The sequence below is a fragment of the Microcaecilia unicolor genome, chromosome 1 (assembly GCF_901765095.1).
Source record: "Microcaecilia unicolor chromosome 1, aMicUni1.1, whole genome shotgun sequence".
Taxonomy (NCBI): domain Eukaryota; kingdom Metazoa; phylum Chordata; class Amphibia; order Gymnophiona; family Siphonopidae; genus Microcaecilia; species Microcaecilia unicolor.
The window spans coordinates 54,897,627-54,920,703 of record NC_044031.1 but is presented as its reverse complement, the minus strand read 5'-3'; the positions used below and the strand labels follow the sequence as shown (position 1 = coordinate 54,920,703).

At 41.5% G+C, this 23,077-nt stretch overlaps 2 protein-coding genes and 1 long non-coding RNA gene across 6 annotated transcripts in view; 2 read left to right on the top strand and 1 right to left on the bottom strand.

Moving 5' to 3' along the window:
* Nucleotides 1-22,125, top strand: part of MRPL55 (mitochondrial ribosomal protein L55) — a 31,157-nt gene extending 9,032 nt beyond the window's left edge. For all 4 annotated transcript variants that reach the window (XM_030197369.1, XM_030197349.1, XM_030197365.1 and 1 more), the window contains exon 4: nucleotides 20,961-22,125. In XM_030197369.1, the coding sequence (XP_030053229.1) occupies nucleotides 20,961-21,113 (153 nt within the window). In that variant the 3' untranslated portion in view covers nucleotides 21,114-22,125. The remainder of the gene's footprint in view (nucleotides 1-20,960) is intronic.
* LOC115466240 (39S ribosomal protein L55, mitochondrial-like) overlaps nucleotides 1-23,077 on the bottom strand; it is an 85,506-nt gene that overhangs the window by 38,768 nt on the left and 23,661 nt on the right. The gene's annotated exons all lie outside the window — the stretch shown is intronic.
* Nucleotides 245-17,443, top strand: LOC115466249. Its single transcript, XR_003941520.1, has 3 exons — nucleotides 245-254; nucleotides 8,891-8,896; nucleotides 17,359-17,443. It is a non-coding gene; the product is annotated as an uncharacterized LOC115466249 (long non-coding RNA).

Here is a 23,077-nt window from a genome sequence, read left to right as displayed (position 1 = left end):
TGTTTAGAAAACCCTTGATCCATTTGAGTATATGCCCTCCTATGCCTATCTTGTCGAGTATTCTTAATAGTATATAGTGGTCAACCATATTGAATACGCTTGACAAGTCAAATTTCAAGAGGAGTATGTTTTTACCTAATGCGATTTCCTTTTTGAACTTGGCTAGGAGAGTTACCAGGACGGTTTCCATAATGTGGAGGGATCTGAAGCCTGGCTGTGATTCATGAAGGATTGAGAAATTATCGATGTATTCAGTAAGTTGTTTAGTTACAATGCTTTCCATCAGTTTGGTTGTAAGTGGGATGGATGCCACAGGTCAGTAATTGATGATATCATTAGTTTTCTTTTTGGTTTCTTTTGGTAATGGTGTGAGTAGTATATTACCTTTGTCTTTAGGGAATATGCCATGCTGGAACAAGAAGTTGAGGTGGGAGGTAAGTTCAGTGATGAATCGAGGGGGGGTTCATTAGATAATTGGGGCAGGAGTCCAGTTGACAATAGGCTGTAGATAGCTTATTGGTTGCTAGTGCTATTGTTTCTTGTGTGATCTTGGTGAAATTTATCCAAGTTCGGTCGGCTAGGTATTCTTCTGAGCGTGGGTCTAGCTCATTAAGGAAGGTATCAAGGTTGGTGTAGTCGTGTGACATTTTTTTGCGTAGATTGACAATTTTGCCTTTGAAGTAGTTAGCAAGTTCGTCTGCTGTTGGGATTCCTGATTTTGTTGAGGACACTGGTTTTGTGTCTAGTAATTTATCCAGTAGCTTGTATAATAAGATTATACAGTTAAGATTAGCTGGTGGCAGGCAGGACAGAAAATGGGTCTTCAGGTGGCTCTGTCCAGTATCTCCCTTACTCACCTGCAAGTTGACTTTACTGCTGTGTTTTTATGCCCACGTCACCCCTGCTCGGGACTTACAAGTAGTGCCTGGGGCAATAACAGGAAACATGAGTCCTTGTAGAGCCTGCAAACCAGTGATTCCCAAACTTGTCATGGGGAAGCCAAGCCAGTCAGCTGTTCAGGATATCCACAATGAATATGCATGAGATTGATTTGCATATACTGCCTCCTTGGTATGCAAATCTATCTCATGAATATTCATTGTGAATATCCTGAAAACCTGATTGGCTGGGGTTTCCACAGGACAGGTTTCAGAATCACTCCTGTAGCCACACTGAAGTTTCAGCCACGTCCTGCCCTCTCTGATGCAGACTCCTGTTTCTGTGGAGGTGGGACACAGCAGAGGTTTTACACACTCATTGGATCATCAAGGTCTCGTCTTTCTTTCCTGTTACTATGTCAGGCACTGCTGCAGGTCCTGAGTGGGGGTGATGCAGCCTCAGGAGCACAGGGATCTACTGGCTGGCATGTGAGGAATGGATAGAGATTGATGATGCTGAACTTAGGGGGAGTTTGACTATGGCTCAGGATGGAACATGTGAGAGATCCTGGACCAGGTGAGGAAGAAGTTGAAGGAGAACTGGGGTGGTGGATAGAAAGCAGGAATAGGGAGAAAGACATAGGGGAGGAACAGGGGGACATAGGGGAGATGGTGGACACAAGGGGAGCTACAAGGAGACAGGGAGATACTGGACACAAGGGGGAAGAGTTAGTGAAATACTAGGGAATAAGGCTGGGAGAGGAGAGAGAGATGAGAATTGGAGGGCTGGGATGAGGGAAAGAGACAGAAAGCTGTAGGTAGGTGCTGTTTAAAAGGGAGAAATTAAGGAGTGGTTAGTCCAGAATCAAAATAGAGAAGCAGAAAAATAAATGGAAGAAAGCTGGAAGGAAAAGATCACTTCCTTCCCTACATTCATCCTTAACACTGAAGACAAGAAGAGTTAAGAAGTAGCAAATGGACAGAACAGGTGACACTGAAAAGAGTTAAGAAAAGATGGACAGAAAAAAGCAGAAACCAGAGATTGGGATCTATACAATTAGAAAAATAAAATGGCCAAACATAGTAAAAATAACATTATTTTTAATATTGGGATTTGAAATGTAGTTTCTGCAAAGAATATCAGTTACCTTTATATTTTCCCCTTGTACCGTGCAAAATATTTATTTTTCTTTAGTTTTATACTGCATGCAAGAGTCTAGCTTCTTCAGTTTGTATTCACCATATTTCTGTTTGTAGTTTGGGGTCACTTAACTTTTATTTGGTGAGGGTCTTTCTGTGTTCCGCATGTGTGATCGAAGCTGGGTATTCCGTTATCCTGGAGTTTCTATATAAGGATCTATGGTAATATAGTTTGTTCAGTTTTCCCAGTAGGTATACTGATGTTCTAGGGCTCACTGCACTAGTTATGGTTCTGCTTTTTTTAGGCAGGGGCTTGTGTGAGTTTTTAGTGCTGGAAAAATAGATTCGTTCTAAATCCTGTTTTTTTTTCTTAAATATGGTAAGCTTTATGGGAAAATATCTTACCTTTGCTTTGCACCCCCATTTTTGGGGAGGGTCAGGAGGTTATTTAGATGCAGCATATATGTTTGGATTTAATACCATATCATATATGTGTTGGGGGATTGGCTGCACTCCCCCTCCTTCCCTTTTTTTATTTTTTTTATTTTATGTGGCCTGTAGGTGCTGATGTCGGCATGTTGCACTCACTATAGTTATTTGCTGGAGGTGAGGCAGGGGCAACAGAAGGTTTTTTCAAAAAGTTGGGAACCCCAGTCCCAGTCTAAACAAAATCCTGAGTAGTGTAGAACGAGTAGAAGTAAATCGATTTTTACTCATTCCAAAGTACAAAGATTATGGGATACTCGATGAAGTTATATGGAAATACTTTAAAAACAAATAGGAGGAAGTATTTTTTCACTCAGTGAATAGTTAAATTCTGGAACTCTTTGCCGGAGGATGTGGTAATAGTGGTTAATGTATCTCGGTTTTAAAAAGGTTTGGACAAATTCCTGGAGGAAAAGTCCATAGTCTGCTAATGAGATGGACATGTGAAGCAACTGCTTGCCCTGGGATTTGTAGTATGGAGTGTTGCTATGATTTGGGTTTCTGCCAGGTGTTTGTGGTGTTGGGAAAACAGGATACTGTGGTAGATGGACCATTGTTTTTACCCAGTATGGCTACTGTTTTATGTTCTTATACTTGTTTCTTGGTAAAATAGAGGGACCAGATTTGTTTTCTTCTAGTGATAGGAGGAAGTGCAATCATGGGTTTGTAAGATTCGGAGGTGAATGTTCTGACTTCTGAGTTCATAGAAGCTGATGGGGAAAAAATGGAATTGCTTAAAAATGTTTGTTGTATTTTGTGGAAAAATAAAGTTACAGAAAAAGAATTAAAGTGAGAAATAATTTTCAGAAGACAGTTCATGAGAAACTACCTTTTAAACTAACCTCCCTGTTACTAAATCATGATGGCGTCTGCCCTGCGCTAATGTCGACACAGCCCATTCACTTTGAGCTGTGTTGGCATTGCTGCACAGCAGCCGCTAGCTTGGTTTAGTAAACTGGGGGGTAAAAGTAGGCAAAATAATGAGGTTGGATGAGCATTAAGGAAACTTGGGGAAATTCTAGCAGCTCCATTGTTTGACCTATTCAGTGCTTTAGAATCGGGAGTGGGTCTAAAGAATTGGAAATGGGTAGATGTGGTTCCTTCACAAAAGTGGAAGGAGGAGGCTGGAAGGGATACAAGAATTTGTTTTACCTTGGTAATGAATAAATCAATAGAACCAGTTTCTGGAATCCAGTGGATTACTGGATCACAGATAACCTGGTTTTTCCAGAAATAGGACTTGTCAGATAAATGAAGTCAATTTCTTTGATTAAGTAACAAAAGGTTGGCTTGGGGAGAGCACTACATGTAACATACTTAAATTTCAGCAAGAGCTTTTGGCATGATTCCACATAGGTGACTTTTAAACTTTTTATTTACAATATTTAAGATTTCTCCAACACAACTGTCAGGTTTTCAAGGCAGAAACTAAGTTCGTGAGCCCCACACCAGAGACAAGGCAGAACTCTGACAGAAACAGCTAGACTTCACCTGCACTTGACCGCTGTTCCTCAGGAGTTGAGCCCCTGGGTGCAGGCGGCCGGCAGGACTTACCGGACAGGGCAGGAACTGAATACCAACTAGGTTGAACAGAGACTGAGGGTCAGAGAGGAAAGGAGGAATATACATGGGCAGCAAGGCAGGAAACTGGGTTAGGACTCACAGACAGACAATACTGCACAAAGCAGGAAATGGACAAGCTAAAGAACAGGAACTGAAAGCTGCCAAGCAGCCACTGAAACAGGGTACAAATACTGGCAGACAAGAGACAGGACTGAAAGCTGCAGAGCAGCCACTAAGCAAGAGACACAGACAAACAGAAACTAGACCAGGAATACAAACCAGAAACAAGACTAAGAAATAAACAATAAACCTAAGCTAAACTACACACAGACTAACTAGAACTGGACAAGAAACTCAAACAAGAAACCAGACTAGGCAGAAGTGCAAGAAAGCACCAACAAACCAGGGACCTTAGACGGTGCAGAGGCCAACACAGATGTTTCCAGGTGACTAATAAAGCCCATCAGCTGCTGAAGTTCAGCTGCAGGAATCACAAGGCAGCTACGTGTGCTGTCCAGGCACAAACAAGAGAAGCAAGTCTGGCAGCCCGGAAGATCCGGACCGGACTCGGCTGAAGTCTGGAATGTGTGACAGTTCATAGCAGCCACCGGTTCTGGCCACCAGGAGGCGAGGTGAGCACAGACAAGGAAACAGTCACGAACGTGACAACAACTATTACAAGCTCATAATTCTTCGATTACTAGAACATTTCATCCCACCCTGATTATATAGTTCCATCACCCAACCTTTTATCTCCCTCGCCCATCTTTCTCCAACCCCTCCCTCCACACCTCTTCCTCCCAGTTCTTTGTCCAGTCCCAAATAATGAAGTAGAGGTGCCTAGCCCCCTGCAAATTGTTCATGTTTATCATGTTTCAAAGCTGTTGATTTTTCTGTCAGCACCACAGAGCCCAGTCTGATTTTCCATTGCTGAAACCCTGGACCTTCCACTTGTTTCTGGCTGAGTGGCTGGTGAAAGTGAGGATCGCTTGGTTACTTGCCTGGTGGTATGAAGGTGGCAGATCTGACATGTCAGCTAGATAAGATTTTAGACAGTGCTGGGGAGGAGCTGCCAGTCTTGGTACATGGGGGTATCAAAGGAAAATGTGGGAGGGAGTTTCTGGAAGCCAAATTTAGTTTCTTAGGTACAAAGCTAAAATCCAGAACCTACAGGGTATTATTTTCAAAAGTGCTCCCCATTCCACACGCAGGATCTAAGAGGCAGGCAGAGCTCCGAAGTCTGTGTGTGGATGACACGATGGTGCAGAGAGGAAGGATTTAGATTTGTTAAGAACTGGGCAACATTCTCGGGAAGGGGAGCCTATTCTGAAAGGCTGGACTTCACCTTAACCTTAACATTTAAAAAGGAGATAGGGCAGATTTTAAATTTAGAATGGGAGGAAAAAACAGTTTCTTCGGAGCATATGGTCAGACTGAGGTATCCTTGAAGGATACTATTATAACAGGACATTTAGGAAATTCCAATAGAGTTGTTTCAACAAAAGTGAAAGATAGCCAAGAATTTTTAAGGGTAGAACAGAGCAAAGGTTGCAAATTATCCCTGTCAACTTATAAGCAGTTTGTAGATGCAAGGAAAAACACACTTTGAAGTTCCTGTATTCAAATGCTAGAAGCCTAAAAATAAGATTTTTTGTTACATTTGTACCCCGCACTTTTTTCCCACTCATGGGCAGGCTCAATGCGGCAGGCAATGGAGGGTTAAGTGACTTGCCCAGAGTCACAAGGAACTGCCTGTGCCAGGAATCGAACTCAGTTCCCCAGGACCAAAGTCCACCACCCTAACCACTAGGCTACTCCTCCATTAGCAACATTCCGTAGAAGCCTGCCCTTGCAGCCGCGCAGGCTTCTGTTTCTGTGAGTCTGCAGGACGTCAGACTCACAGAAGCAGAAGCCTGCGCAGCCTTCTACATGGAATGTTGCTAGTGGAATAGCAACATTGACATTCCATGTAGAATCTCAAATAGTAGCAACATTCCATGTAGAATCTCCAATAGTATCTATTTTATTTTTGTTACATGTGTACCCTGTGCTTTCCCACTCATGGCAGGCTCAATGCGGCTTACATGGGGCAATGGAGGGTTAAGTGACTTGCCCAGAGTCACAAGGAGCTGCCTGTGCCTGAAGTGGGAATCAAGCTCAGTTCCCCAGGACCAAAGTCCACCACCCTAACCACTAGGCCACTCCTCCACTAGGAGATAGGAGAGTCAGAGTATATAGTACTAAATGAAGAGGTAGATATATCTCAGAGACCTGGTGGAAGGAGGACAATCAATGGGACACTGTTACCAAGTTATGAATTATATCACAATGATAAGGTGGGTGAAATTGGAGGGGGGTGGGGGTGGGGTTGCACTATATGTTAAAGAGGGAATTGAATCAAACAAAATTCTGCATGAAGTAGCAGTGTGGAATCCTTATGGATAGAAATTCCATGTGTGAAAAAGAATACACATGTAGGGCTGGCTGTACTACCGTCCCCTGGGCCAGAACAATCGGACAGATGAAGATAGGTTAACAGAAATTAGAAACGCTAGCAGATTTGGCGACAGTATAATAATGGGTGATTTTCAATTACCCCTATATTGACTGGTTAAATACTACATAAGGGAGTGCTTGGGAGGTTAAATTCCTAGATGTAATAAGTGACTGCATCTTGGAGCAACTGGTCCAGGAACTGATGAGGGGGAGCTATTTTAGATCTAGTCCTTAATTTTACATCTAGTTCTTGGTGGAATGCAGGACTTAGTACAAGTAGGTAACAGTGATGGGTCTGCTGGGAAACGGTGATCATAACATGATCAAATTTGACTTAATAACTGGAGTGCAGACACTAAGAAAATTACTGTAGCAGCATTTAATTTTCAAAAGGGTAACTATGATGAAATGAGGAAAATGGTTAAAAAAAATCTGAAAGGCTCTGCTGCAAAGTTAGGATTTCAAATTGGACATGGATATTGTTTAAAAATACCATTTTGGAAGCCCAGAACAGATGTATTCCAGGTATTAATAAAGATAGAAAGAAGAACAAACAGCTAGCATGGTTAAAGGGAGAAGGCAGGGTATAATTTTTTTTTTTAATAAATAAATTGAGGGGCTATTGGAGCAAAAAAAAAAAAAAACATTTTTCAGAAAAGATCTGAATGAAGAAAACAAGAAGCAACATATGTTGGATTATTTGTAGTAAATAATTAGCAGATTTTATACACACAGCTTCAGCTTTAGAAATGTTAATTTCTTTTCTTCATCTCTCTCATACACCCCAGAATAATTCACTGCTGAGTCACTTTAAAGTTGAAGTAACAAAACATCTGTTTACTCACAGTTTGTAGTTAGATTATATTCAGACAGGCTTATATATACATAATACTATACATTTGGATTATCAGCTCTTTCCATGTGCTTAGATGGTAATGGATGCTCACACCACCATAGATCCTCAGCTTAGGAGAGACCATGAGCTCCATGTGCTGTGCCTAATCACACCCACAGGAAGTTGCATGGGTGTGACCTCTCTAGGTAATTCACATCAGAGGTCACAGAGTAATCACAGAGAAAAACATTGCTGACAGACAATGCATGTTAAATACAATACATTATTCCAACAAACCCCTTCTCATGCATAACTGTCATGCAATTATTAATTCACACAAAGTCCAAGCTTTATACGCAGATTCTCAAAACGTTCTCTGGGTAACGGTTTGGTCTTGATGTCAGCTGTCATTTCACTGGTGTGACAATAGTGTAGACTGATGACCCCTTCTTTCGCCAGCTCTCGCACGTTGTGGTATTTCGTTGCGATGTGCTTGGTGCGTGACTGAACCTTGTCATTCTGTGACAGTCTGATGCAGCTCTGATTATCTTCCATTATCTGGATTGGTCTCTTTTCAGCTATTCCAAAATCCAGCAAAAGTTTTTCAATCCACATCAGTTCTCTGCATGCTTCTGATACAGCCACATATTCAGCTTCTGTAGAAGACAGACTCACAATACTTTGTTTATGACTGGCCCAAGAAATTTGTACATTTCCATACATAAACACATATCCACTTGTGGATTTATAATCAGAATGATCCCCTGCCCAATCTGAATCACAGTAACATATTAGTTTTGGATTACTATTGGCTGAAATCTTTAATTTACAATCAATGGTACCTTTTAAATACCTTACCATCCTTTTAACTGCAGTCCAATCTGATTTGGTAGGTGAGCTGACCCTTCTGCTCAAAATTCCTACTGCATTTGCTATATCAGCCCTGTATGTGGTAGTTAGATATAAAAGCTTACCTATGGCTGATCTATATTGGATGTTATCTGGTAAAGGTTCTCTTACTGTTTCATCCTTCAGAAAATCAGTGATCATGGGAGTGCTTACAACTTGGGCATCTTGCATACCTAAACTTTCAATAAGCTCATTTATTTTCTGCTTCTGGCTTAGAAGATAAGAACCATCATTTTGTTTCTCAATTTCTATACCAAGATAGTATGACACATTACCAAGTTCTTTTATCTCAACATTCAGGTTTAAATATTTTACAATGTCCTTGTACTCTTGCTCACTTTCGCTTGCAATGAGCAGATCATCAACAAAAGCTAAAATGTATGCATATTGTCTATTTCTGCACCTAGTGTACAAGCATTTATCTGCTTCACCTTGCTTAAATCCTAAATTTGTCAATATTTCATGCAATTTGTCATTCCAACATTTTGCACTTTGTTTTAATCCATAAAGACCTTTGTTTAATTTACACACTAGCTGTCTTTGTTTTGTATTTATGAAACCTGTTGGCTGTTCCATATACAAGTCTTCAGTTATATCTCCATGAAGAAATGCTGTTTTCACATCAATGTGGTTGACTTGCATGCCTTTTGAGACTGCAATGCTCAGAAGTGTTCTTATTGTCGTGTGTTTCACTACAGGTGCAAACACTTCATCAAAATCTTCTCCATATTTTTGAAGATATCCCTTTGCGACTAATCTGGCTTTATACCTTTCCACTTTTCCTTGTGCATTCCTTTTTAACTTGAATACCCATTTGCATCCTATAGCTTTCTTGCCAGGAGGTAATTTTGTAAGAATCCAAGTATTATTTTTATCCAATGCATCAATTTCTTCTTGTGCAGCTTTACGCCATTCAGCAGCTTCTTCTGCTGGCATTTTCTCAATCTCATCCCATGTTAAGGGCTCTTGAGCTTCTGCTGACTTTGTTAGGTAAGACAGTCTTGGGGGTGGAACACCTTTGTTTTCCCTGGATGAGCGTCTGACAACAGGTTGGTCTGACCTTTCCGCATCCTCTAAATCTGAGAGTCCTTCTCCAATTGATTCCCCTTCTCCAACTGTACTGTCTCCTGCGATGATCCTTTCTGTGTCTGCTTCCTCTGCCTGTTCCTCGTTAGATACAGATGAGTTGCTTTCAGACATCTGCCTTGGTATGGCATTTATATGCACTGGCATGTCTATTATGGTTCTAGTTTCATATTCTGGATGATAAGGCTCATCTGGGATAATCCAGCCTTTATCAACCCTTTTGTTTTCATCAAAATATGTAACATGTCTTATGCCAACAATGCCAGTTTTCAGATTCAAAATTCTATATCCTTTGTGTCCTGGAGCATAGCCAACTAAAATGCCCCTTTCTGTTGTGGAATCCAGCTTATGCCTTCTTTGCTTTGGTACATGAGCATATGCTGTACTTCCAAATGTTCTTATGTGTGACAGGTTTGGCTTCCTACCATGCCATGTCTCATGTGGTGTGCGCTCAGCGCCTTTAGTTGGCATTCTGTTTTGTAGGTACACTGCTGTGAGAATGGCTTCCCCCCATAGTCTTTTAGGGAGATTGCTATCTGACAGCATACATCTGGTCATTTCCACAAGTGACCTAAATTTTCTCTCTGCAACAGAATTTTGCTCTGGTGTATAAGCTACTGTTGTGATATGCTGAATGCCTTCTTGTTCTAGAAATGTGCGCATGCTTTGTGAAGTGAACTCACCACCATTGTCGGTCTGAAGAACCTTTGGTTTTCTTTCAAATTTATTGCTCACCATGGCTACGTATTTCTTCAGCATGTCTGTGACTTGACTTTTTTCTTTCAGCAAATAGGCCACACAGTATCTAGAGAAATCATCCAAGAATATTAGCACAAATCTGTTATTTCCCAATGATGGGATATTAAACGGTCCACATAAGTCACTGTGTATTAAGTCCAGCACTTTATTACTCCTATTTCCTGTGTATGCAGGAAATGGGGGTCTCACACCTTTTTGAGTAACACAGTCTATGCATTTCTCCATTTTACCAGCATCTGCACTTATCTGAATGCCGGTGGCTAGTTGCCCACTGTGAAGATCCTGGATCACCTTAAAATCACGATGTCCCAGGCGGCGGTGCCAGATTTCCAGACTACATTTACCATCATTCTTCCTTACTTGCGCCAGATGTGAGGCTTCACCTGAAATGCTCAGTTTATAAACATCATTATGCATAAAAGCTTCAGCATACACTTCATCATTTTTAGAGATTGTGCACTTACTGTTTTCAAAATGAATCACAAATCCCTTCTTATCTAATGTAGATACACTAAGCATATTGCAAACTGCTTGGGGAATATACAAGACATCACTTACAGGAATTTCTTTAACTTCATTAGACACTTTGCATTTTAAGAATCCAATGCCTTTTGCTTGGATCTCAGTAGTCCCTGCGTTTGCAGTTTTAAGAATACCTTCTTCTGGACACATTTCCTGAAAGAAATCCTTAGAATTGGTTAAATGACATGTGCTCCCCGAATCCAAAATCCAAGTACTTTCATTTGAATTATTATTTACCATAGTCAAAGATTTTTCTGCCATTAGAAAGCCCTTTTGTTTATTATTGTCCTTCATACATTTCCTGGTTTGAAAATTCTTTAGTTCCATTGGCTTAGGTGAGCTAGAGGGAGTGTTTTGTGTTTCCTTACACCATTTAGATACATGTCCCTCCTTTCCACATGAATAGCAAATCAGCTTGCCCTTGGGTGGAGTTTTCCCATAGCTCCGCCTTCCTCTGTTCTTTGCCAAGAAATTTGTTTCATTTCTCTCTGACTTGCTTTGAGAACACATCTCCTCAGAATCATTTATTATGCATTCCTGCCTTAGTTTTGATGTTGCCTGTTCAAAAGATTGCCCTTCAATGGCTTCATTTACAGACCTAAAAACATCAAACTTCTTTGATAGTGAGGTAAAAAGAAATGCTCTTTTCAATGCATCACACATGGGAATTCCAGAAAGTTCTAACTTTTGAAATGAAGACATAAGATGCATAATGTGATCATTACATTTACTTTTATCCCTTAATTTGGTTTCATTCAACTCTGCTAACCAAATTGGTTGCTGTTTTGCATATGTAGTTGCATACATAGTTCTCAGTTTATATAAAATGTCCTTTGGTGTATCTTTTCCCTCCACTAATATGGCTTGTTTCTCTGAGAGAGCTTCCAAAAACATGCACTTCACATAATAGTTTGCATTGTCCCATTCAGCCATATTTTCAGCTGTTCTGTTTTGGTCTAAGCATATATTTAGTTTCTTTGCTTGAAGGAGACATATGAATCTTAGTTCCCACTGCTGATAATTAAATTCAGTTAATTTAGGCACCTTGAGAGAGTAGAAAAATGGTGAATTTCCTCCCTCAGCCATTTTCTTAGCCTTGCCTGCTGTTTGGTGTGTGGGGGAAGAGAGAGACAGACTGAATCTTTCTTTTAAAACTTAAGAGAAAAATGTGGCTTTTTTACTGCCTGGTAATATTTCTCTTCTTTTTCAATTCCTGGCCCTGGGCCCATAACCCTTTTGTTGGATTATTTGTAGTAAATAATTAGCAGATTTTATACACACAGCTTCAGCTTTAGAAATGTTAATTTCTTTTCTTCATCTCTCTCATACACCCCAGAATAATTCACTGCTGAGTCACTTTAAAGTTGAAGTAACAAAACATCTGTTTACTCACAGTTTGTAGTTAGATTATATTCAGACAGGCTTATATATACATAATACTATACATTTGGATTATCAGCTCTTTCCATGTGCTTAGATGGTAATGGATGCTCACACCACCATAGATCCTCAGCTTAGGAGAGACCATGAGCTCCATGTGCTGTGCCTAATCACACCCACAGGAAGTTGCATGGGTGTGACCTCTCTAGGTAATTCACATCAGAGGTCACAGAGTAATCACAGAGAAAAACATTGCTGACAGACAATGCATGTTAAATACAATACATTATTCCAACAACATAAGCACTGGCAAGTTAGATGTAAAGCATCAATAAAGAAGGCCAAAAGAAAATACGAAGAGAAACTTGCCTCGGAGGCAAAAACTCATAGTGATAACTTTTTCAGTTATATCAGAAGCAGAAAGCCTGCGAGGGAATCTGTGGCACCCTTAGATCATCAAGGAGTAAAAGGGGTACTCAGGGAGGACAGGGCCATAGCGGAGAGGCTGAATGAATTTGCCTTGGTCTTTACTGAAGATGTAAGAAATCTACCTGTACCAGAGATGGTAGAAATCTCAGTGAACCTGGAAGATGTACTGAGCCAAACTGACAAATTAAACAGTAGTAAATCACCTGGACTGGATGGTATACACCCCAGGGTACTGAAATAACTCAAATATGAAATTGGTTACAAATCATTAACAGCAGATCTGCAGTCATTAAAATCATCTGTAGTACCTAAAGGTTAAAGGGTGACCATTGTAATGCCGACTTTTAAAAAGGTATCCAGGGGTGATCCAGGAAATTACAGACCACCTGATATCGGTGCCGGATAAAATAGTGGAAATTTATATAAATGATAAAATCATTAACACATAGACAAACATGATTTAATGGGACAGAGTCAGCATGGATTCAGCCAAGGGAAGTCATGCCTCACCAATTTGCTTAATTTCTTTCAATGCATACATAAACATGTGGATAAAGGTGAACCAATTGATGTAGTGTATCTAGATTTTCAGAATGCTTTTGACAAAGTCTCTCATGAGACCCATGAGAAAATTAAAATCCATGGGATAGGTGGCAGTGTCCTGTTGTGGATTAGGAATTGGTTTTTAGACAGAAAACAGAGGGTAAGGTTATATGGCCAATCCTCTCAGTGGAGGAGGGTGAATAGTGGAGTGCAGGGATCTGTACTAGAACCGATGCTACTTAACATTTATTAATGATCTGGAAATGGGAACGTTGAGTGAGGTGATTAAATTTGCAGATAGCATAAAACTGTTCAAAGTTGGTAAAATGAATGCGAATTGTGAAATATTTTAGGAAGACCTTAGGAAGTTGGAAAACTGGGCATCCATATGACAGATAAGATTTAATGTGGACATGCAAAGTGATGCACATTGGGAAAAATAATCCAAATTATAGTTATTTGATGTTATGGTCCACCCTAGGAGTCGGCACCCAAGAAAAAGATCTAGGAGTCATTGTGTACAGTGTGCTGGAATTTTCTGCTCAGTGTGTGGTGGCAGCCAAGGAAACAAACAATGCTAGGAATTATTAGAAAAAGGATAGAAAATAAGAGAGAGAATATTATAATGGCCATGTATTGCTCCATAGTGTGACCACACCTTGAGAATTATGTGCAGTTCTGGTTGTTGTATCTTAAAGATATAGCAGAATTAGAAAAGGTTCAAAGAAGGGTGACCAAAGTGATTAAAGGGATAAAACTTCTCTCCTATGAGAAGAGGTTTAAGAGATTAGGACTCTTCGGCTTGGAGAAGAAATTGCTGAACGGGAATAGCAGGAATCCTGCAAGGATCTGCTCCAGGTCCATGGGGATCCTTCAGGGATGGAACTGGGTCTTTCGGGGTTTCTGCAGAATGGTAAAACAAATCGAGCTTTGCTTTCCCTCCCCACACATACCTCAGATCACCCTGGTGGTCTAGTGGCTTGAGGGGCAGGAAAGATCTCCACTCTTTGCGAGGCCGCTGCTTGAAGTATCAGCAGCCACTTTAAACAAGCAGTGGCAGCGGCAGGATCGGCAGCAGCGAGCAGGAAAGAGTGGGAATCTTTCCTGCCCTGAATCAAGCTACTAGACCACCAGGGAGACGAGGTATGTGCGGGGAGGAGAGGTGGATGGATGGTGTTGTGGGAGGGAGGTAGGGAGTTGAAGCCAATTAGGTCAATCTGTTTCTTCCTCAAGCAGCCGTCATCGCCATACACTCAAAAGCAAACAAGCCTATGATCTGCTGCATCCACATTGTCATTCTTTATTGTTGGTAGCATTTTTATTTAATCTTACTTATATTTTCAAACAGGCCAGCTTATGCAGCATACAGATGTACACAAAGGAAGTATAATAACGGAATAACTTTAAGTAGAGTAGTAATTTGTTATAAATCGTAGTCGGTGTGTCATTTGGAAGGGCTGGTTACAGGAACACCCTAGCATGTGTTATATTTGTTCAGAGATTCTTTTTCTCCTGGTAATGGGCCACTAAAACTGACATCATGTTATGAGAATCAGGTGCTCAACATATGTATTTGGTGGCATTTATATCCCACATTAAACAAGAATTAGCTTGAAATTGGGAGCACTTAAAATCTTTTTTTTTTTTTTTTTTCCTGTGCCTACATCAAAAGACAAAGATAGCATGTGGGAATTTGCTCCTTTTGTTTTTTTTCTTGTTGCTGTTTTGTTTTGTGTTGTTTTTTTTTTTTTTTACTTATTTGACAGCTTTTGAATTTATTTGAAAGCTTCCCATTTGTAAATATAAATATCATGAAATAAAAACTGAACATCACTAAAACAGCTTCAGAAATTATTGCTGGTAGAAACAGCACTAATAAAGGCTGTGTTTTGTGCTCGGATTTCTACACTGTTCTGTACAATATAGTAATGCATTGCCACATTTCAGTGAGGATATCCTATTTACTGAATCCAGTATGTTTCAGTGAGGAGTGGCGTACCTGGCAGTGCTCTGTTTCTGTGGGCGTTCCTGCTCATTCGGGCTCACCAGAGCGAAATTGGAAAGAGGAGAGGAAAGATCCGAGAGCCTCCCCCAGCTCCTTCCTCTATACCCCTGACGAAGCAGGCAACGCTGGAGCACTTTCGGGTGCAACCAGCTTCTTCCCCTGCTACTTCTTCACCTCTTCCGGAGGCAGGAGCCTCAGGAGGTAGTTTGAGTGGGGCTTCTCTGAGCCCTGTTGAATGTGCGGCTCCCCCGCAACCAGGAAGTAGATCCACAGTTGCAGTCGAAACGGCGTTGGAAACTCAGTTTGGGGAAAATCCTGCTCTTTCAGGGGGGACTTTGGCTGTGAGTATAGTTGCAACTTTGAGTTTGGAGTATCCGCATGTTAACAAGATCCTTGGTGAAGGTGTTGTTACTCGAAATGCTTCTGATTCAAGGCGGACATTGGTGAAACCAGCCGTAGTGACACTGGAGTCACTGTGGTACGCCATTGGTAATATGTAAACTTCTCTTCTGGATATTACAAGACAGAATACTAAGGATTTAATATCTGTTTCTGATGCATTCTTGGTGCAAGCTCAAGCTACGGTCCAATTAGCCCTTGAAGTTGATTCTCTTTAAGTCTAAAATACAGACTAAGGAAAGTTTGGAGATAGCTTCAATTAAGGAAAAAAAATGTTGTTGCAAGACATTTTAGCACATCTGGAGAATCAATCTAAAAGACTTAGTTTGAGACTCTTGAACTTCTCAATGTTTCTGTCCCGTCCCGGGCCCTTACCTGGGCTCCCGCAGCGGGGAGCGATGGTCGACGGAGCCCGCGGGATCCAGTGCGGCGAAGATGAGCCACCGATGGGGCCGGCGCTGCCGCGGGTCGGTCCGAGGCCGGCGATCCGCTGGAGCGAGCGCCGGCCTCGGAGAGGGGGATACGCCAGCCAAGATGGCGGCGCCGGCGTCGTCTCCCTGCTCTGGAGCGGACCAGCGAGCCAGCTCCGCCTACTCGCGCCGGATTGGCGCATTGATGGGGAGACTCCGCCTGCCAGGCAGGCTGGCCAATCCAGGCGTCCCTTGCCTGCCTAGGCCGGGGGGATTGGCTCCAGCTGTTGAGAGGGGATGGACTGGCGGGAGATTTAAGCAACGGAACGGGAAGAGTCCAGTGCTTCCGTTTCGAATGTCAGAAGCCGACGCAGTGGATCAGGAAGTGTTGTCCTTCAGAGACTGTGTTCCTCTTCAAGCTAGCCGTCCTTGCTAGCCACCTTCAGAGACTGTGTTCCTCTTCCAGCTAGCCGTCCTTGCTAGCCACCTTCAGGGATTGTGTTCCTCTTCAGTGCTAGCCGTCCTTGCTAGCTGCCCTTCAGAGACTGTGTTGCTGACTACCAGCCAGGCCGGCCGTCACCCCGCGGTTCCAGCAGTCCTGCTGGCCGCCTGCAGCTGGGGGCTCAACCCTCGGTGAACGGCGGTCGCCGCGGGTGAAGATTCGGGGTGCGCGGCGGTCCTCTGAGGTCTCACAGGGCCTCAGGGAACCTAAGGGCTCACCAATTACCGGAACAGGACAGTTTCCATTATTACCTGCATTGGAAATGTTTAAAAAAAATATATAGTGGAAGTTTTAAAAACGCCCCCTTATGTTCACCAGGGCTCAGTATATTCCAAACCCTGGGATCCCCAATAGTTTGGCTGCTCAACCCAGAGGTGAAAGGGATTTGAACTTAACAGCTTTTTTGGAATCTTCTTTGGAAGTTATTACTCAAAGGACTTAATTGGTGGTGACTTTAGCCTTTGAACCTGACCGTAATTCTGTATTAAAGCTTTCCTTTCGACATATGGAATCGTTGTTTCTGGGTTCAAAAATAAGGATCTTTCCTGATTTAGCAAGAGAAACACGAGCAAGGCGTAAGGCCTTTGTATCCCTGCGGTCTAGGGCACAGGCTCTTGGCGCTAGTTATGTGTTATACTTGCCTTGTAATTGTATAATATTTGAGGGTACACAATTTCAATTTTTGAGCCTAAACAACTAGAAGAATTTTTGAATGCCAGAGCAGAAGTGCATGTTAAAATATAGTTCCTAATGTTCACTATTTGTAGGTGGCTGAAGTAAACAGGTGGGAGTGACATATCTCCTATTATGTAATCTTTTTTTTTTTTTTTTCTTCTTTATTTTCTTTATCTTGGATCCAATTATTTTTTATTGTAGATGAATAATTAGAGTTTATTATTGAATTATTACATTCCTGTATTTTTCTGAGTTTCTTTTGTATCTTGGTACTGTGATACTATTTGGATATTGTATATAATTTTGAAAATTATTTAAAAAAAAATGCTATTTACTGATAGGTGTTGTAATCTGTCTTGGGAAGCTTGGTGTTATAAAGACTAGAAGTAAAATTAAACTCCTTTCATTAGGGCACATGGAATCACATCTTCACCTCATCTGTTTTGTACAAATGGATTATTCTATTTTGAGTAAGGGACAAGTGGTTTTTATAAGTCAAAATAATATATATAAATATTTTATGCAGATCTCTCTCTTTGAGAAGGGGGGAGCAAGGTGACTGCAGTGTGGCAGGGGCTAGTTGGGCTGGGATGGAGGAGATTACTTGCGGTGGGGATGGGTGGGAACAGGTTAGATTCTCCATGGGGACGGGTTGGATTTCTGTCCCCATGCATTCTAGGGGGGAATATGATAGAGATCTACAAAATAGAGTGGTGTAAAACAGGTAAACGTAAAATTTATTTTTTACCCTTTCAAAAAGTACAAAGACTAGGAGACACTCAAGGAAGTTATATGGTACTACTTTTAAAATGAACAGGAGAAATATTTTTTCAGTCAACGAGTAGTTAAGCTCTGGAACTCATTGCCAGACGATGTGCCACCTGTGGTTAGTCTATCTGGGTTTAAAAAAAAGGTTTGGACAGTTCTTGGAGAAAAAGTCCATAGTCTGCTATTTGAGGTAGACATGGGAAAAACCAATGCTTGTCTCTGGGATCAGTAGCATGAATCTTGCTACTATTTGGGATTCTGTCAGGTGCTTGTAACTTGAATTGGTCACTGTTGGAAGCAGGATACTGGGCTAGATGGACCATTGGTCTGAACCAGTATGACCATAAGAACAGGCTATTCGTATGTTCTTATATAATCATTGGTTAAAAGTATCAAAATGATACGCTGAAACCTTCTGCTCAGTGTGCTGCTGCGGCTAGGAAAGCGAATAGAATGTTGGGTGTTATTAAGAAGGGTATGGAGTCCAGGTGTGCGGATGTTATAATGCCGTTGTATCGCTCCATGGTGCGACCGCACCTGGAGTATTGTGTTCAGTACTGGTCTCCGTATCTCAAAAAAGATATAGTAGAATTGGAAAAGGTACAGCGAAGGGCGACGAAAATGATAGTGGGGATGGGACGACTTTCCTATGAAGAGAGGCTGAGAAGGCTAGGGCTTTTCAGCTTGGAGAAGAGACGGCTGAGGGGAGATATGATAGAAGTGTATAAAATAATGAGTGGAATGGATCGGGTGGAGGTGAAGCGACTGTTCACGCTATCCAAAAATACTAGGACTAGAGGGCATGAGTTGAAGCTACAGTGTGGTAAATTTAAAACGAATCGGAGAAAATTTTTCTTCACCCAACGTGTAATTAGACTCTGGAATTCATTGCCGGAGAACGTGGTACGGGCGGTTAGCTTGACGGAGTTTAAAAAGGGGTTAGATAGATTCCTAAAGGACAAGTCCATAGACCGCTATTAAATGGACTGGAAAAATTCCTCATTTTTAGGTACAACTTGTCTGGAATGTTTTTACGTTTGGGGAGCGTGCCAGGTGCCCTTGACCTGGATTGGCCACTGTCGGTGACAGGATGCTGGGCTAGATGGACCTTTGGTCTTTCCCAGTATGGCACTACTTATGTACTTATGTACTTATGATATATTTTAATGTCATAAGATGGAGAAAAAAGCCACTGGCAGAAAAAAAAACACTCCACCTAACAATATAAGAGCAATACTCAAGGTGAGGTCACACCATGAAGCAATACAGAGGCAATGTAGTATTTTTGGGCTCGACGTTTCGGCAGCCATTTTAAACAAGCAGCGGGCAGGAAAGCATGAGGACCTTTCCTGCCCCGAAGTAAGCCACTAGACCACCAGGGTGATCTGAGGTATGTGCAGGGAAGACATCCAGAGCTGGAGGAGAGGTGGATGGGTGGTGTTTGGTTGTGGGTGGGAGGGAGGGAAGGAGTTGAAGCCAGTTAGGGTATCTGTTTCCCCTTCTTCACACAGCCATCATCGCCATACACTCAAAACAAAGCAAACAAACCTATGAGCTGATGCATCCATGTTCTTTATTGTTGGTAGCATTTTTATTTAATCTCGCTTATATTTTCAAACATACTGGCTTGTGAAGCACACAGATGTACACAGAGGAAGTATAATAAAGGAATAAAAATAACGGAATAACTTTTCATAGGTAGAGTACTAATTTGTTTATAAACCGTAATCAGTGTGTCGTTTGGAGGAGCTGGTTAAAGGGACACCCTAGCACTGTTATATTCGTGCAGAGATTTTGTGCCCCTGGTAATGGGCCACTAAATCAGACATCATGTTATGAGAATCAGGTGCTCAACATTCAGAGTTTCTACTTATTTATTAAATTTATATCCCATATTAAACATGAATTAGGTTGAAACCTGGGAGCATTTAAAATCTTTTTTTTCCTGTGTCAACATTAAAAGAAAAATATGGCATATGGGAATTTGCTCCTTTTGTTTTGCGGATTGCAATGTCATATTATAAAAATGCACTTGCCTTTTATACTACAATTTCACAGAGAGGTATTGAATAATGAGGGAAGGGCTTCCTTCATGCAGAAGTTCTGTCCAGCATGAGTCTAAATATGCCAACATTGTCCAGTTCAGCTTTTTATTAGCCGCCAAGTTAATTATATTCAGTGGAAAATACATCTGTTGCCTCAGGCTGCTTGCTATGTGAATATTCTACTACCACTGTTTCATTATTGCTACCAAGTATTACATATTAAGGGCATTTGCTTTAAATTTTGCTTTAATTTGTTAATCCAGAATCCAGACCTTACATGCACATGGGTTTTGCTTTTTAAACCCAAAGGTGAATCCTAAGGACAGTTGAACAATTAGGTATAAACTGTGTTCTTTCTGACTTTGTTTTGGACTGCTTTGAGTCCTGCTAAGCTGTACATCTGCTGTCTTAGCAGAGTACAGCAGAAAATGATTTATGTCACTTTTACTAGAATTTTTACTACTTGTAGAATGTGGCTTTCTGGGAGGGGGAGGGCTCAAGGTGACTGTGGCACAGCAAGGGCTGGGTGTGTAGGGAGCTGGAATGGAGGAGATTACTTGCAGCGAGGCGGGTTACATTCCCACAGGGATGGGTTAGATTTCTGTACCCGAGCAACTCTACTCTGCAGCTAGTGAGGTTGTCATGCTTGTTTTTTTTTCTCTCTAGTGTGAGCATGAAGGACCTGTCAATAAGTCAATGAGTGGCGGTAAAGTCTCGGACCCAAAATGGACACGCAACAATTTTTATTTCGCCGCATGTCCATTTTCTGCAAAAATATTTTTTTAAGACTTTTTTTTTTTATAGGCACGCTGACAAATGGAGCTGCGTATGCCCAAAACATGCACCTAAACTAGTGCAGACCATTTTTCAGCGCACCTTAAAAGACCCCTCAATGTGTATGTTAGAAAATCATATGCTGAGCTACAGCACACAGCTTGCTACATCAGCTCCTTAGTCTCTTTCCCTTCAAACGCAGTTAAGTTCTGCTCCGCTGTGATAGTCCAACAGTTCTGCTTTGTCTTCAGGGTGCATTCCCATGACAGGAGAGTTAGATCACTGGCTTACTTTTCAACTTACTAAAAGTAGGGACCAGGTTATCTTATTTATTCTCTTTTTATCATTTTTTTTAGATGCCCGTAGATATTTCCACTCTGCCTGAAGCTGAAAGAAAAGCAAGGTTACGGAAACGTGACCACAAACGGCTTGAAAGGAGAACAGACAAAGAGGACTTTCAAGATGATTTTAATGCAGATCAGTACAGAAAATTTTGGAAGAAAAAATGAACTTTCGGTTTTCATGTCAATACGAAGACCCAATAATGTGACAGAAGAGCTAGCCTGTACTGGACAGATTATGTGATACAGAGAAATGTGTTTTATTAAAAACTGATTTCCTCACTAAAAGCACCTGCTTGGAGCTCTCTGATTTATGATGCGCTGACTAGTTTCATGCATCTTCTCATTTTTGTATCACATTTACTAAAGCTTAGTGTGCGCTAAATGCTTTGCATCCTATTTTATACCTATGGGCCACATGGCACTTAGCTCATGCTGGTGTCCTTTAGAGCACACTAAGCTTTAGTAAAAGGGCCCCTTAATATTTAAAGAGATGTTTGCTGTTCCGAACTTTGGAATTGCCTGCTGTTCAGCATGCCAGTCTCACTTTTAATTACATCATCAGTCAATTGTAGCGCAGTCTGGAAACCTTCCAAATCATTTGTTCATTGATTGACTCGGGAGGAGGAATTTCTTTGTGTCTTCTGGGGATTGTAAGCTCTTTCAAGCAGGGACTGTCTCTTCATGTTCAAGTGTACAGCGCTGCGTAGGTCTAGCAGCGCTATAGAAATAAGTAGTCTTCTGGACCTGGCTCATCTTCTTTCTGATACACTTATCATTTATGATAAGTGGGGTCTTTACCTGAGATGTCAAGGATTTTCTATGATTACACTACACATACCTCCTTGAATGATCCAGATACTAAAATGCTAGAACGCCAAAAGGCAGATGATGTTTAATGTGAGCAGGTACAAAGTGAAAAAAAGGTAAAAAGGGGGTCCACAACTTCCACAAAAGAAGCAGGCACAAAATGAAGGGTGAAAGCAAACCAAATTCCAATTGAACAACGCAAACGAGTAAGAGCGTCCAAAAAGTTGACTCTTTGTGAGTATTGGACGCTCTTATTCCTTGTTTGCATTGCTCATTTGGATTTGTTTTGCTTTCACCCCTTCATTTTGCACAAGTACATGTGGGAAAGAGGAACCCAAACTATAGCTTACATGTGATGCAAGGTTCCACATTTGGAGTCGCCGCCCAGGAAAAGGATCTGGGTGTCATCATTGATCATATGTTGGAACCCTCTGCTCAGTGCAAAAATGGCTAAGAAAGCAAATAGAATGTTAGGAATTATTAGGAGAGGAACAAAAATGAGAATGCTATAATGGCCTTGTATCGCTCCATGGTATGACCACACCTCGAATACTGTGTGCAATTCTGGTCACTGCATCTCAAAAAAAATAGGGCTGTACATCAATCAAAAGGTTTAAATGCAAGATTAATCACGATTAAACATTTTAATTGTACTGTTATTCACCTTAAGCAGCCCCCTCACATTTCCTCCTGTACAGTCCAATATGTAAATAGCAGATATAAATCCTCAAAACTGATGTATATTTCAATTACCAGACTAAAAATAAAATCATTTATCTTATTGTTGTCTGATGATTCTATCTTTCCAATCATCTTGTTCCTCATCTCTGGTTCTGCTTTCCTGGGCTCTGAACCCTGCTTCCAGTGCATCCTGTCTATTCACTATTTCTTTTTTTTTCCCTCCTCTTGCTCATCCTGCCCTATATCCATCTTTCACATTCAACTTTCATCCATTTTTTCCCTCCTTTTCAAATCTGTCTAGTTTTCATCTCTTCCCTTCCCTTGGCACGTCTCCTCCTGACTCTTCTCTCCCCTTCCCTCCCCTTCTACTCCATGGGCAGCGTCTTCTGTCTCTCTTCCCTTCCCTTCCATGGGCACCAGCTCCTGTCTCTCTCCCCTTCCCCTCCCCCTTCCTCCATGGGCAATTAATCTTCCTTCCCTCCACTCCATGATCACCATCTCCCTTGTTTTTCCCATCACCTATTTCCAGCACCTGTCCCTCTCAAAACATCTTTCTCTCTCTCTGCCCTCTTTCTCCCAGCAAATCTGTGCTCCTGAAACTTTCCCATCCTCTGCCATTTTCTCTCTGTCTTCCCCCACCG